This window comes from Garra rufa, chromosome 4, assembly GCF_049309525.1.
Source record: "Garra rufa chromosome 4, GarRuf1.0, whole genome shotgun sequence".
Lineage (NCBI taxonomy): Eukaryota > Metazoa > Chordata > Actinopteri > Cypriniformes > Cyprinidae > Garra > Garra rufa.
In genome coordinates, this window is record NC_133364.1 from 6,069,571 (window position 1) to 6,085,559 (window position 15,989).

Here is a 15,989-nt window from a genome sequence, read left to right on the forward strand (position 1 = left end):
AGCTACTCTTTCTCACATTGTCCCCAACAACTCTATGGATATGGATCTTGTACGCATAAGTCGGACTCAATACCAGCTCCTCCTCTTTCTCTGCTACTGGTTACCGGTTTCCCTCCAGCGGGTGGAGACGCCACCTATTGAGTACGCCCACTCTATCCGTCTGGATGGCGATATTATCCTCGGTGGCCTGTTTCCGGTTCACGCCCGGGGTGAGCGTGGCGTTCCCTGTGGGGAGTTAAAGAAGGAGAAGGGTATTCACAGACTGGAGGCAATGCTGTTTGCCATCGACCTTATCAACAAAGACCCAGAGCTGCTGCCCAACGTGACGCTGGGTGCCCGTATCCTGGACACCTGTTCGCGGGACACCTACGCACTGGAGCAGTCGCTTACCTTTGTACAAGCTCTCATTGAGCGTGACGGTTCGGATGTACGCTGTGCCAACGGAGACCAGCCCATATTTGCCAAGCCAGATAAAATCGTTGGAGTCATTGGTGCGGCTGCCAGCTCTGTCTCCATCATGGTCGCCAACATCTTGAGGCTTTTTAAGGTAAGCAGACTTACCTTGTCCTTCTTGGGATTGGTTTTAAGGTGCATCCACTGGTTCTTGTCAGTGGTGGATGTTTCACAGTAATGGATTTAGAATGGTTTGGGTCTGATTCCTAAAATAAAGACCAGCCCATACAGTTACTGCCAATGATATAACCTTCTGAGATGTAGGAGTGGGGAGTAGCCTGTAATTGTTGGTCAAATGGTCAATCATAGTGGTCAGTCGAGACAAGCCCATATTTGCCAAGTTCAACAAATTTGCTGGGGTCTTACCAACATTATAAGGCTGTTTGAGGTAAAAGGGTTATATAAGATGTCTAACATTGCCCTTCTGGGGACTGGGAATGAGCGAAATGGGGTTACAGTGTAGTTTAGCAGCTAACAATCTGGTCTGGGCATTGAAAGGGCATGGGTTGAAAACTACATCCAAGACCAGCTCATATTTCCTAAGTTCCACAAAATTGTTGGGGACATCATGGCAAATGTGTCTTGATTGTGTTTGACAACATTATAAGGCTGTTTGATGTAAGCAAGGTCCCATAAGGTCCCTTGGAATGGGGTATAATCTGTAGCTTTTGTGAATTGGGTTCGAAAGATGTAGGTTACAAAACTACAACCAAGACCAGCCCCTATTTGCCAAGTTCAACAAAATGGTTGGAGGTCATCACGACAAATGTGTCTTGATCATGTTCGCCAACATTAAAACCTCACAACATTATGAGGCTGTTTGAGGTAAGGTCCCATAAGAGGTGTAACATTGCCCTTCTGGGGCCTGGGAACGGGGCAGTCTCGTGTTTTCAATGGTAGTTATAGTACAGTGTAGTTGTTAACAGTCTGGTCTGGGCATTGAAAGGGTGTAGATTGAAACCTACAATCGAGATCAGACCATATTTGCCAAACCCGACAATTTTTGGGGACACTGGGTTATATGTGTCTCCATCATGTTTGTTAACTTTATGGGACTGTTTGAGGTAAGAAGGGTCCCATAAGAGGTCTAACCTTGCCCTTCTCCGGCCTGGGAATGGGGCGAAGTCTTCAGCTGTTGTGAATAGGGTTACAATGTAGTGTAGCTGTTAACAATCTGGATTGGGCATTGAAAGAGTGTAGGTTGGAAATCTAGACAAAGAACAGGAGTCATTATGGCAAATGTGTCTTAATCATGTTCGCCAACATTATGAGGCTGTTTGAGGTAAGCAAGGTCTAACATTGGTAGTTTATAGTACAGTGTAGTTGTTAACTGGTCTGGGCATTGAAAGTGTGTAGATTGAAGCCTACAATCGAGACCAGCCCATATTTACCAAGCCTGACCAAATTGTTGGGGACATTGGGGCATATATGTCTCCATCAAGTTTGCTAACTTTAAAAGGCTGTTTATAGGCTGGGCATTGAAAGGATATAGATTGAAACCTACAACTGAGATCAGCCCATATTTGTCAAATTTAACCAAATTGTTGGAGTCATCATGGCAGATATGTCTCTATTATGTTTGCCAACATTTTGAGGCAGTTTGAGGTAAGAAGGGTCACATAAGAGGTGACCTTGCCCTTCTCCAGCCTGGGAATGGGGCAGAGTCTGCAACTGTTGTGAATGGTGGTTATTAACAATTTGGTCTGGGCATTGAAAGGTTATAGATTAAAACCTACAATCAAGACCAGTCCATATTTGCCAAGCTCGACAAAATATTTGGGGACATTGGGGCATATGTGTGTCCATCATGTTTGCTAACATTATTAGGGTGTTTGAGGTAAGCAGAGTCCCATGAGAGGCGAACCTTGCCCTTTTCCAGCCTGGGAATAGGTTGTAGTCTTCAGCAGTTGTGAATGGTGGTTTCTGACAGTCTGGGCTATCCAATGAAAGGTTGTAGATTAAAAACCTACCAATTGAGATAAACCCATATTAGCCAAGTTTGACAAAATTGTTGAGGTCATCATGGTGGATGTCTCCAACAAGTCTTATAAGTGGTCTAAACTCGCTTTTCTGGGGCCTGCGAATGGAGCGTATTCTGTAGCTTATGTGAATGGTATTTGTTAAGTCTAGGCAGGGCATTGAAGCAATCTAGATTGAAACCTACAATCAGCCCATATATGCCAAGTTCTACAAAATTGTTGGGGTAATTTTGGCAGATATTTCTCCATCCTGTTTGCCAACATTATGTGGCTGTTTGAAATAAGCAGAGTCTGTCTAACCTTGCCCTTCTTTGACCTGGGAATAGGGCAAAGTCTGCAGCTGTTGTGAATGGTGGTTATTAACAGTCCGATCTGGGCATTGAAAGGTTGTAGGCCGAAACCTCCAACTGATACCAGCCCATATTTGTCAAGTTCGACAAAAATCGCTGGGGTCATCATAGTGAATGTGTGTGCCTATGATGTTGTTCAAGGTAGGGAGGGTTCTATAAGTGGTTTAAACTTGCCTTTTTGGGGCCTGTGAATGGGGCATAGTCTGTAGCTGTGGTGAATGGTGGTTATAGTACACTGTAGTGGTTAAGAATCTCAATTGGGAGCCAAAAGATTGTAGGTAAAAATGGCACAAGAAGCAATTCGTGGCTATTATATCCTTGAGCAAAGTACTTAACCCTAGGTTGCCTGGGGATATTGTCCCCTCGGTATGTGCAAGGCAAGTCTCTTTGGATACATTTCTTGTCTTTTCCAGTTGCTCTTCATATCCACGGGTGACCTCACATAACTCGAACTACAGTTGTTTGAAATATGTTGTGACAGAGTGTGTGTGCATGTTGGCCAGGAAGAATCTCAAGGCAGGATGATTTCGGCGAACGATGCCACCCAAACTCTATTATAGTCTAAATGTACATCTCCCTACCCAGCAGGAAGATCACTGTTTCAGGGAAAATACAACTCCAGCATTGCTATGCTTGTCAGTGGAAATTAAGGGAACCAGGGGGCTTTTTCTCTGCCATTGTTTATGGATGTAAACAGCTAAAGTTTAGCAGTGGCAACCTGTTACAATCTAGTCTTTGCTAGAATAACACCACCTCTAGGAGATTCCAAGAATCCTATACTGGTCCCATAAGGAGTTAAACACATATCTGTGGACTGAAGTTCAAGTGGCCTCTTGACAACAATAGATTTTTTTACTCGGTCATGTTTAATATGCGGTCTGAATAACACTTCTGGCCGACTGCTCATTGTAGTTGTCATAGGAACAACTCACGGCCGCCCTGTGCCAATTAACCACACAATGTTAATGAAACTCTCTGCTGTTTATGCCACACTCATTAGCTGACCATGATTTGACTGATTGATGTAGACACGTTGTGCCGAACGACCCATCCGCGGTAAATGACGCATGTCCCATACTGCAAGCACAGATCTTTTTCTGTAACACCATGTTAGCTGTCAAGACTTTGATGTCAGGAAGAAATCACGCTAAACGCGATTAGACATTGTCTTGGGTGTTGAGTATGTAAATGTGCATGTGGCTGCGTAAGTGCTTGGTCAAGAAAAAAAATGCTACCGACGTGACGTGGCTGGCTGCTATAGTAGTCCTATACATCAACAGTGCCTCATTATTATTTATGAGAATCTGTAGCCTTATCCCTTTGGCGTTTTTCAAATGTTCAGAAGCACTGGCTGAGAATGTATTTGCTTGCTAGTCCACAGAGTTTCTGGAGTTATGGACTGTGGCTCATTTGAAACTAGATGCAGTCTGACACCTGGCATCACAAACGGCGTTCAATTCCTACTGTTAGTGTGTCAAAAGATCAGACCAATTATCTAAGGATCTCTGTTGTGGAAGCCTCTATGTTTGAAAAGATTGCAGAATTATGAATTGTCGTGAAAACTGACTTGTGCTGAAACGGAGGTTTCATCAGTGGTGGACAGTACTTATAGATTTGTGTGCGTCATCCACCACTGAGTTTCATGACACTTTAAAAGAGTAGTTCACTTTCAGAATAAAAATTTACAGATAATGTTCTCACCCCCTTGTCGTCTAAGATGTTCATGTCTTTCTTTCTTCAGTCGTAAGGAAATTATGTTTTTTGAGTAAAAGAATTTCTCTCTATATAATGGACTTCTATGGTGCTCCCAACTTTGAACTTCCAAAATGCAGTTTAAATGCAGCTTCAAGGTGCTCTAAATGATCCCAGCCGAGGAAGAAGGGTCTTGTCTAGCAAAACGATGGGTTATTTTCTAAAAACATTTGCCAAGCATTTGAGGTTAAAAAGTACATAAATTGTAATTTCTTTTAGAAAATAACTCGTCGTTTTGCTAGATAAGACCTTTTCTTTCCTTGGCTGTGATCGTTTAGAGCCCTTTGAAGCTGCATTTTGGAAGTTCAAACTCGGGGCACCATAGAAGTCCATTATATAGAGAAAAATCCTGAAATGTTTTACTTGAAAAAAACAATGAGTAGCTCAGCAAGATAAGCATTTGAGATTAAAAAGTATATAAGTTGTAAATGTTTTTAGAAAATAACTGATCGATTTGCTAGATAAGACCCTTCTTCCTCGGCTGGGATCGTTTAGAGCCCTTTGAAGCTGCCTTTTGGAAGTTCAAACTCGGGGGCACCATAGAAGTCCATTATGTAGACAGAAATCCTGAAATGTTTTACTCAAAATACATTGAGTAGCTCGGCAAGATGAGTATTTGAGATTAAAAACTATTGTAAATGTTTTTAGAAAATAACTGATCTTTTTGCTAGATAAGACCCTTCTTCCTTGGCTGGGATCGTTTAGAGCCCTTTGAAGCTGCATTTTGGAAGTTCAAACTCGGGGGCACCATAGAAGTCCATTATATACAGAGAAATCCTGAAATGTTTTACTCGAAAAAACAATGAGTAGCTCAGCAAGATGAGCATTTGAGATTAAAAACTATATAAGTTGTAAATGTTTTTAGAAAATAACCAATCGATTTGCTAGATAAGACCCTTCTTCCTCGGCTGGGATCGTTTAGAGCCCTTTGAAGCTGCATTTTGGAAGTTCAAACTCGGGGGCACCATAGAAGTCCATTATATAGAGAGAAATCCTGAAATGTTTTACTCAAAAAACACAATTTTTTACGACTGAAGAAAGAAAGACATGAAAATCTTGGATGTGTATTTAAACTACTCCTTTAAATGTAACATTGAAAACATTGATCTTGATAAGTGCTTAACAGCTGTCATTCTATTAGCCATTGCAAACACTTACATGTATGTGAATGACCGTATATAGTGCCTGTATCCCTGTGAACAGTGGTTGATGCCAGCGGATAGCGATTCTGAATGGGACAGATGGAGTTCCCCGGCAGAACTCCTGTTTAGGTAATCGCTACAGCATTAGCATGCCTAGCGAGAGGAGGGCCACAGGCTGTTAGTCCCCTGATTTCCATTCCTCTGACGGTCCCAGCGCACTGCAGGTGCAATTCAGATGCAATTCATCGGGGAGGTGATTTATCAGGGCAACCCTGCAGGTGGGGTCTCGCCACATGAGATTTCTGAGGGCTATGAAGTGCCTCCATTTGGCAGAGTGAAAGAGGAAGGGCTCATACTCGCACACACATAATGCCATCGTGTAATATATTCACTGTAAGATGCAGTAAGCTACCTGGGTGTCTTCGAAGGCAGCAACCACATACAGGCGTCTGATCCAAAGTGCATTGGCACACAAATAGCACTACTTGCTGGAATGCTAAACTAATAATGTGGTAATAAGCCAAATGGCTAATATAAGTTAAATGCAGAAATTGAGTCAAATTGTCAATTTGCAATCCAATGCATTCTGGGATTGCTTTATCAGCAAGTACTTGTAAAGCTGCTTTTTAACTTATCAAAATGAACAAACTCTTAAGGGGGGAGACACTGCAGGCAAAAACGCAGTTTTTTCATGCACCTATCAAGTTTGAGATTTTGGGCTGTGTTTTTTCAGACTAGTGGAAAGAAAACATCCAAAACACAGTGTAAAGTGTTTCTTTTATAGCACTTTACCTATGTGTCAATAGATTTCAATTACAATTCATATTTTTAAAGGCATTTTCTCAAAATTAGTTTTTTCTCCTACACCGAGCCATAAATTTCCACTTCAGTAACACTTACACACACCAAACTTTGCATTTTTATTCCTGTCTATATTCTAAAGGTTTTTACAGAGGGATTTGTTCATATATAATTTACTTGATTTTATAACATTTTATTCCCCCAAAAATGGTAAAAAATGTGTTTCCTGTCTGTTCTAAGTTTTTCTGAATTATGTTGTGACAAAATGAGATACCCAAAATTCCCTCTGTAAAAACTTTTGACTCTAATATGTCAAAAAAAAATTAAACAAGCGAAACTGACGTCATCCAGGGTTTAGATTTTAGTACTAGAAATGTATGCAAATTAGCACATATTTCATTAAATAATGCCTTATTTGCATTTTAGAAAACTTGTAATGCAAAAATGTTTGGGATTATCAATGTAATCAATCAACTAAGTAAGGTGATAACTATTAGTTTTTTGTTTTTTTTTACCCTATTCACCTGCAGCGTCTTGCTTCAAAAAAATAGGTTCTTTATTGGCATTGATGGTTCCATGAAGAACCTTGAACATGCATGGAACCTTTCAAATGCAGAAAAGGTTCTTTAGATTTTTAAAATGTTCTTCAAAATGGTTCTTTTAAGAACTGTGCAATGAAAGGTTCTTTGGGGAACCAAAAATAATTCTTCCATGGCATCACTGCAAAAACTTTTGGAACCATTATTTTTAAGAGTGTAGAAGAAGGCTTACGTTTTGGAACAGATGCCAACACTTCCATTTTCTCTGGTGGGATGTTGTTTTTGGTTGCTAATTAAGATGCTTGTTATGGCTTGGTGTGTGACGGTGTTTCACTGCAGCCTGTTCTAATTTATTTAACAATATTTAGCAATATTACATTCAGTGCCAAACAATCGACATGCATATTCATGAGTTTGGGCTGCGACGTTCATTGTGCATTCAGATTGAACTCTTTCAAGACAGACTAAAATAATAATGATTTCGCTGTGATTGTTGCAATCATTTATTTGCAATACAAAAAGCAGTTGAGAACGGGATTTGTGTTGTAACTAGAGTTTCCATGTAAACAAAGCCCTTCTACTGAGGGGATTTAAATTTTATGAGCTTTTTAAATGTGCAAAAAACTTGGTTGGGTTCTTGTCAATCCTTAAAGGTTTCATATAATGAGTAGGCCTAGACTCAAAAATAAAGGTGCTTTAAAAGGTTCTTCACAGCGATGCCATAGAAGAACCATTTTCGATTCCACAAAGAACCAACTCTTTCTGACCTTTTTATAATCTGAAGATTCTTCTTTCGCCACAAAGAACCTTTTGTGAAACAGAAATGTTCTTCAGATGTTAAAGGTTCTTTATGGAACCATTTAGACAAAAAGGCTTCGTGAAGCACCTTTATTTTTGAGAGTATAGGCCTAGCTGTCATATTGTTTTTGCACATACTAACGTTGTTCAGTTTTTGCAAATAGCACACTACTAGGCCTCTATTATGACAAATAGATGACTTTTATGACCGGCTTTTATCGAGACTCATTTCGGCGTTGTGAGTAAAAGGGCTCTGGATGGTTTTTGACGGCGATGTGCAAAATACGGCTGGATCAATAGAGCGTCAGTCATAATTGTGTTGAAACACACCAACCTTTGTGCTTCTGAAAGCTAGATTCAATTACAAGCCACAGGCATTGAGATTACTTGTTTATCCAGTAGCAACATGTCGCTCTGTCCATTCAGCCACGACGGCTTTTACTTGAGGCTTTGCCCAGATGTAAGAGAACAAAGGTAAAATCACGTCAGAGTCGTGCTGAGAGCTAAATTGGCGAGTGTAAATGTTTTTTATAAATTCGCTCTGCATCTCAGTTTGAAGTTAAAGAGAAAGACTAATGCGCCACATTTCGGCGAGAACAGCCCGTGAATTATGAATCGATTTTGTGCTTCATTACTCTAGAAAGACAACAATTAGATTAAAATGTAATTAACCAACAGATGCACATTATGTTGGGTTGAGTCAGCGAGACCGTTATCGTTAGTCTCTGCGTGTTTATAGAAAGGTCAGAATCAACCGCGCTCTTCCGCACCTTATTTGGACCAAGAAATGCACCACGGCATAAATCACTCGCCTGGCACTGCGCTATAATGGATTGTGTAATGAAGTTGGCATTTCATAAAGTTTTTTTTTCCCCTCTTATTGAACCAGCGCTCTTAAGTTAATTTCAGCAGATGGGTTTTCTTGCACGCTGAAAATCATTGGCATCGACGCATGAGGCCAATAAACCTTTGCACCTTCCTAAATCTATTAAATTGCATCTTTTTGGCTCGGACTATCTGTGCACGAACGAATGCATGTGTTTTACACCATATATAGTGCTGGAAATTAAATGAGAAAATGCATTCATAAGCATGTGGTAATGCCTGTTTATAAATAATACAGTGAACTTCACAAATCAAAGTTATTTTAGAACTTTATTATAAAGGCTCTTTTTTGGCATCTGTGGTTCCATTAAGAACTTTTGCACAAAAGATTCTTTGACGTAATGGAAAAAATTGCTTCTGATTATTAAAAAGCTCCAGGAACTATGAATGGTTCTTAACTCTTAAAAATAAAGGTTTTTTTTGGAATTGATGGTTACATGAATAGTAAATTTTCTTTGTACAAAAAGTTCAATACTTTGTAGAGGAAAAAAGGCTCTTTAGATTATTTTAAAGCTCTTTACACTTAGAAAAATGGTTCTTTTAAAAAGTTCTTTGAGGAGCCAAAAATGGTTATTTACCTTAAAAAAAAATAAACGTGTCTTAATTGACATTGATGATTCAATGAAGAACCTTTAACATCCATGGAACCTTTTCATTGCACAAAAGGTTCTTTTCATTATTAAACAGCTTCAGGAACCAAAAATGGTTCTTAACTCTTAAAATAAAGGCTCTTTATTGGAATCAATAGTTACATGAAGAACTTTAACATCCATGGAAACTTTTCATTGCACAAAAGGTTCTTCTGATCATTAAAAAGCTTTAGGAACCAAAAAAATGGTTCATAACTCCTAAAAATAAAGGTTCTTTATTGGAATAGATGGTTCGATTAAGTACCTTCAACATCCATAGAACTTTTTAATTGCACAAAAGGTTCTTCTGATTATTAAAAATCTCCAGGAACCAAAAATGGTTCTTAACTCATTAAAATAAAGGTTCTTAATTGGAATCAATGGTTTCCTGAGGAACCTTTAACATCCATAGAACTTTTTCATTGCACAAAAGGTTCTTCTGATTATTAAAAAGCTCCAGAAACCAAAAATGGTTCTTAACTCTTAAAAATAAAAAATAAAGGTTCTTAACTTGTAAAAATAATGGTTTTTAATTGAAATAGATGGTTCGATTAAGAATCTTTAACATCCATGGAAACTTTTCATTGCATAAAAGGTTCTTCTGATTATTAAAAAGCTCCAGGAACTATAAATGGTTCTTAACTCTTAAAAATAAAGGTTATTTTTTAGAATGGATAGTTAGAATATTTAACACGTATGGTAAATTTTCTTTGCACAAAAAGTTCAAATCTTCATAGTGAAAAAAGGCTCTTTAGATTATTAAAAAGCTCTTTACACTAAGAAAAATAGTTATTTTAAGAAGTTATTTGAAGAACCAAAAATGGTTATTTACTCTTAATTGACATTGATGGTTCAATGCTGAACCTTTAACATCCATGTAACCTCTTTATTGCACAAAAGGTTCTTCTGATTATTAAAAAGCTCCAGGAACCAAAAATGGTTCTTAACTCTTAAAAATAAAGGTTCTTTGTTGGAATCAATGTTACATGAAGAACCTTCAACATGCATGGAAACGTTTCTTTGTAGTGAACAAACTATTAAAAAGCTCTTTACACTAAGAAAAATGGTTCTTTTAAGAACTGTTTGCTGAAAGGTTCTTTGAGGATCCACAAATGATCTTTAACTTCTTAACTGACATTGATGATTCCATGAAGAACCTTTAACATCCAACACTCTTTAAAATAAACGTTCCACATTGGATTTTTTGCAGTAATGCTATAGAAGAACCATTTTGGCAACACCCATTGGCAACATCATTATTTTAAGAGTGCATTAGTTGACATTTCTATCGTTGTGCAGCATTTAATGCCATACTGTTTTGGTCTTATAGAGAAATGTACTTGTGGGCCCTCAGGGACTTCATTCTCAGACGCAGCCTGCGGCACACAGGTTCAGGTTGAAGAGCGTCGGCTCTCTGAAGCTTTGCTGGGGTGGAAACCTTGTGAGGATGAGAGCGAGGATGAGTGGGCGAGAGGCCATGGGTGCCACTTAACGATTCTGCCCGTTGATTTCCTCCATGAGGAGAATTAAGAGCGTGATAATGGACTCGAGCGCAGAACCGACAGCGAGCTGGGGAGATCTCATTAGAAACAAACACACATACGCAAATAACTAAGTAGGAATAACACAGGTTAGTTCAGCTAAAGTTCAGTCTCAGTCTCTAAATTTCCCTCCTAGGAAAGGTCAGAACAATAAAAGATCCCGAAACAACAGTTTCAGGAGTCAACATGTTTTGTTTTTTTTTGCTATGGAATTAAATATAAAAAGGTGCATTCCAGGACAGCTTATTATGCATTTTTCGATCTGGCAGCTTACTTTGCAAAAGTAAGACATAATGAATAATAAATAATGAAGAGCTCAAAAAGTTTCTCCAAGACTGCAAGATTTGCCTGTAAAAGTTTATACATCATCTGAAAGCTGAATAAACCATTGATGTATGGTTTGTTAGGATAGGACAATATTTGGCCGAGATATGACTATTTAAATATCTGGAATGTGAGGGTGCAAAAAAAAGAAAAAAAAAAAGAAAAGAAAATTGAGAAAATAGCTTTTAAAAGTTGTCCAAATGAAGTTCTTAGCAATGCACATTACTAATGAAAATTTTAATTTTGATAAATTTATGGTACAAAATTTACAAAATATCTTCATGGAACATGATCTTCACTTAATATCCTAATGATTTTTGGCACAAAAGAAAAATCGATAATTTTGACCCATACAATATTTCTGGGTTATGGTTCATTTTGTGGTCCAAGGTCACATATGTAATGAAAAATGGTGTAAGACCACTTTATATGTTTTTTTTTTTTTTTTTTTTAATGTAAAATGCTGTCAATTTAAGCTTTTGCAAGTAATAACTATAAATTACCATACAATTTATAGAGAAAACTGAAATAGTATATTCACAGAAGTCATGCATGACACATCTGATTATATTTTATATGTATACAGTATTTAAATACTTCAGTTTTTTCTCATTTTTGTATATGAATTACTATATTCTTGATTTTTTCTCATTATTTTGATGTTTGAATGATTATTTGTACTCATAGGTGTTAAACATGATTGTATTTAAAAATTAAAAAAATTATATTTTTATTTATTTATTTTTACAGAGGAATTTTTACTGATTTGTAAAGTTTGTTTTTTACTTTGTAAAAAGTAGGCGTTAAACATGAATGCATACAAAAAACACTTGTATTTTTGTATTTTGACGTTTTTTTATTTTGCATAAATAAATCTTGCCATCTGATTAATTCAGATATCATGCCATCTGATTAGTTCTAACTCTGTGATTGGTTGATTGCACGTTTGAATCTAATTCAAATTAATTTTCCCAATTTAACATGATATTTTTACTTTTAGAACTGCAAAGTACAGATTTAATTCAATTAATGAATGATTTTACAACATGTTTCCAAAGCAGCTTTTGCATTTTACAGCTTTTACGATCCTCTATTTCTTTCTCCAAGTAGACGAAACATTACTCCTTTGAAAAAAATAAAAAAAGATATTACAAGAATAAAATGCATGCACATAAAAAACACACACACACACACACACACACACACACACACACACACACACACACACACACACACACACACACACACACACACACACACACACACACACACACACACACACACACACACACACACACACACATGTTGGGTTTACATGTTTTATGGGGACATTCCATAGGTGTAATGGTTTTTATACTGTACAAACCGTATTTTCTATCGCCCTACACCTACCCTACACCTAAACCTAGCCCTCACAGGAGATTGTGCACACTTTTACTTCATCAAAAAAACTCATTGTGCACGATTTATAAGCCTGTTTCCTCATGGGGACCTGAGAAATGTCCCCACAAGGTCAAAATTTACTGGTATTCCTATCCTTGTGGGGACATTTGGTCCCCACAACGTGATGAATACCAGGTACACACACACACACACACACACACACACACACACACACACACACACACACACACACACACACACACACACACACACATATGCATTACTCAGTTGAAGTGCTGCTATATTAGTCGGCATTGTTTGTACTTGGCCGTCCATTTGGAGCAGTGAATGCGGAGCACTCTGGAGTCTGTTGTGACTGCGAGCGTAGTGTCTTAGCTGCCCACAGTAAAGCCCATTGGGACGAAGCAGATGAGTGTGAAATCTGGTGCCTGGCTGAAAATGACTCAGTGATGGAGAGTGCAGGAAGCTTCTTCCTCATGTCCTCAAGAGACTGCTGGTAAACAACACCTCTCCCATTGACAGAGTGACGATTTGTAGGCTGGATCGCGCTCTCGTTTTTGCTTTATGGGTCAGGCTAGACATCACGGCGTGCGGCATTGAAACCCGTGCACATCCTTTAGCAGGCTTAGAACTTTTTCCCTGTAAATTTTTAATTGCTTTTCTCGCTGTTGTGGGATTTCGGCCGATTTACAGCGGCGCTCATATCGAGTCGCGTGGCCGAGAGGTTGAAGATTTGGGCTGGTGTGTGATCCTCATCTCAACTTGCTTTTTTTTCCTCATAAATTTTTGCTGGGATGCCTTATTTTTAGTACTTCTGGTTCCATGAAGCAAGGTCTGTGCTGAACACAAGCTCAATATATTTTCACTATTTATTCTACAAGATAAAATACATCAAAGGCGGATGCTAACAATTGTTTAAATGAGATAATGGAGGTCGTCATGGACTGAATAGGTAAACTCATCTACTCACTTTAGCTGCTTTAACAGACTTGCTGTGTTTATAATTGCTTTTGCATACTATTCAAACTCAAACTTTCATTGAAGATGTTTTTAAATACATTGAAGATGTTTTTAGACCTTAAAACAGCAAAAAAAAAAAATGTTTTACTTGTTTTACAGCTCAAGTATTTAAATGTTTTTAAGTCAAGACACATTCACTTAACAATCAGTGTTGTTTTAAGATATTACGTTATGAATTTTAAGTATGAAGTCACTTAATTGTCATGATTTTTTCAGAAAACATGACTTTTACTTTTTAAGTAAATGTATCTTGATTTCAGAATGCTTAGATTTGACCAAAAACTAGACAAAGTACTTTTTTTAGAAAATTATTTAGCAGTTTGTTGTGTTATTTGAGTATCATTTAGATACTATTATAGTTTTTTATTAATGTTTTTGAATCATATTTTGGTAATTTTGTTGTACGTTTTTGTCATTTTTAGTCGTTTTTATTTAAATAGTTTTTATAATTATTATTTCAGTTTTAGGTTTAGTTGTTTTAGTAGGTATGCCAAGTTAAAATAAATAAAAAAAATCAGAAATGTTGCACCTAGAAGATTTTATTTATTTATTTATTTTAACATTTCAGTTAATGTTTATTTTATTTCAAGTGATTAAAATGCTAGATTTGACTAGAAAATATTATAGTCTTTTATTAATATTTTGAATCATTTTTTGAATCATTTTTTTTAGTTTCATAGTTTTAATAGTTTTAGTAATTTTGTTTTTTCTTTTTATCATGTTTAGTAGTTTTTATTTTCTGTCTATAGTTTTTCTATATCATTTTTATTTCAGCTATATTTTTTATTTCATTTTAGTTAATGTTTATTTTATTTCAAGTGATGAAAATGATTTTTTTTCTAAAAAAACATAAAAATTAAGTCATTAAATGATCAAATTTGTCAGTTTGTACAAGGAACAAGGGTTAAGAGACATGAAACATGAACATCACTTAATTGTCATGCTTTTTTTTAGAAAACATAACTTTTTACTTTACAAGAAGATTTTACTTAAAAACAAGACAATATACTTTTCTAGAAAATATTTTTGCAGTTTGTATTGGTATTTGATTATCATTGAGATACTGTTATTACTTTTTATTACTATTTTAAATCAATTTTTGTTTTTATAGCACTCCCCTTTGTTTAGTTAAAGTTTTTGTAATTTTTAGTAGTTTTTATTTTCTATCTATATATATTTTTATGTCTGTATAATTTTTATTTATTTATTTAGTAGGTATAGCAACTTAAACTAAATTAAAAGCAGAAATGTTGCATCTAGAAGATTTATTATTTATTTATTTAACATTTATTTTATTCAAGTGATGAAAATGTTTTTAATTTTAGTTTCAGTTTTAGATTTGGGTCCGGTTGCATAAACTATTTAGTCTTAAAAGTAAGTCATCAAAAACATTTTCTACAAGACTGGTCATCATTTTTTTAAACCAGTTACATAAAAATGTAAATTAATCTAATTTACTTCTTACTTCTTTCTATTTCCAAAATATAAGACTGATTATCACTATTTTAATGGCTAGTTAGTCAAAATAGTTCTTAAGTCTTAACATATAAGCTAAATTTATCCTGGTCCCTGGTGTAGTTCTTAAAACTTCAATATAAATTCAGTTAATGTATATTTTATTTCAAGTGATTAAAATGTTTTTAATTTTACTTTCAGTTTTAGATTTTTGTAACTAGCCTATAATAACTCAGTTCGGTTGCATAAACAACTTAGTCTTAAAAGTCATCAATTTTTTTTTAACAAGAGTAGTCATAATTTCTTTTAAAACCAATTATGAAAATGTAAATTAATCTAATTTTAATCCAAAAAGACTGATTATCACTATTTTAACGGCTAGTTAGTCAAACTAGTTCTTAAGTCTTCACATAAAAGCTAAGTTTATCCTGGTCCCTGGTGTAGTTCATAAAATTTCAGGTTTATAAAAGTTGAGCTTGTTTGTGAAGATTATCAAGATGAGAAAAACTTACAGTATTAAAATCATAATCCTTTGTTGGTCCCAGAGCTTATTTTCGGCAATCATCTAAAACCTACCAGGTTTTTGTCGAGGGAACTGGTCGACACGAAATTCCAACAAAAAAAGTTGCATAGAAGATTTTATATATATATAAATAATTTAAGTTAATGTATATTCTATTTCAAGTGATTAAAATGTTTTTAATTTTAGTTTCAGTTTTTGATTTTTGTAACTAATAACTCAGTTCGGTTGCATAAACAACTTAGTCTTAAAAGTCATCAATTTTTTTTTAACAAGACTGGTCATAATTTCTTTTAAAACCAGTTATGAAAATGTAAATTAATCTAATTTTAATCCAAAAAGACTCATTATCACTATTTTAACGGCTAGTTAGTCAAAATAGTTCTTAAGTCTTCAC

General features: G+C 36.1%; 1 protein-coding gene across 1 annotated transcript in view; it reads left to right on the top strand.

Moving 5' to 3' along the window:
- Positions 1 to 25: 25 nt before the first annotated feature.
- Positions 26 to 15,989, top strand: part of LOC141333457 (metabotropic glutamate receptor 8-like) — a 275,377-nt gene continuing 259,413 nt past the window's right edge. Inside the window, exon 1 of the mRNA XM_073838473.1 lies at positions 26 to 547. Coding sequence (XP_073694574.1) covers positions 35 to 547 — 513 coding nt within the window. The 5' untranslated portion in view covers positions 26 to 34. The remainder of the gene's footprint in view (positions 548 to 15,989) is intronic.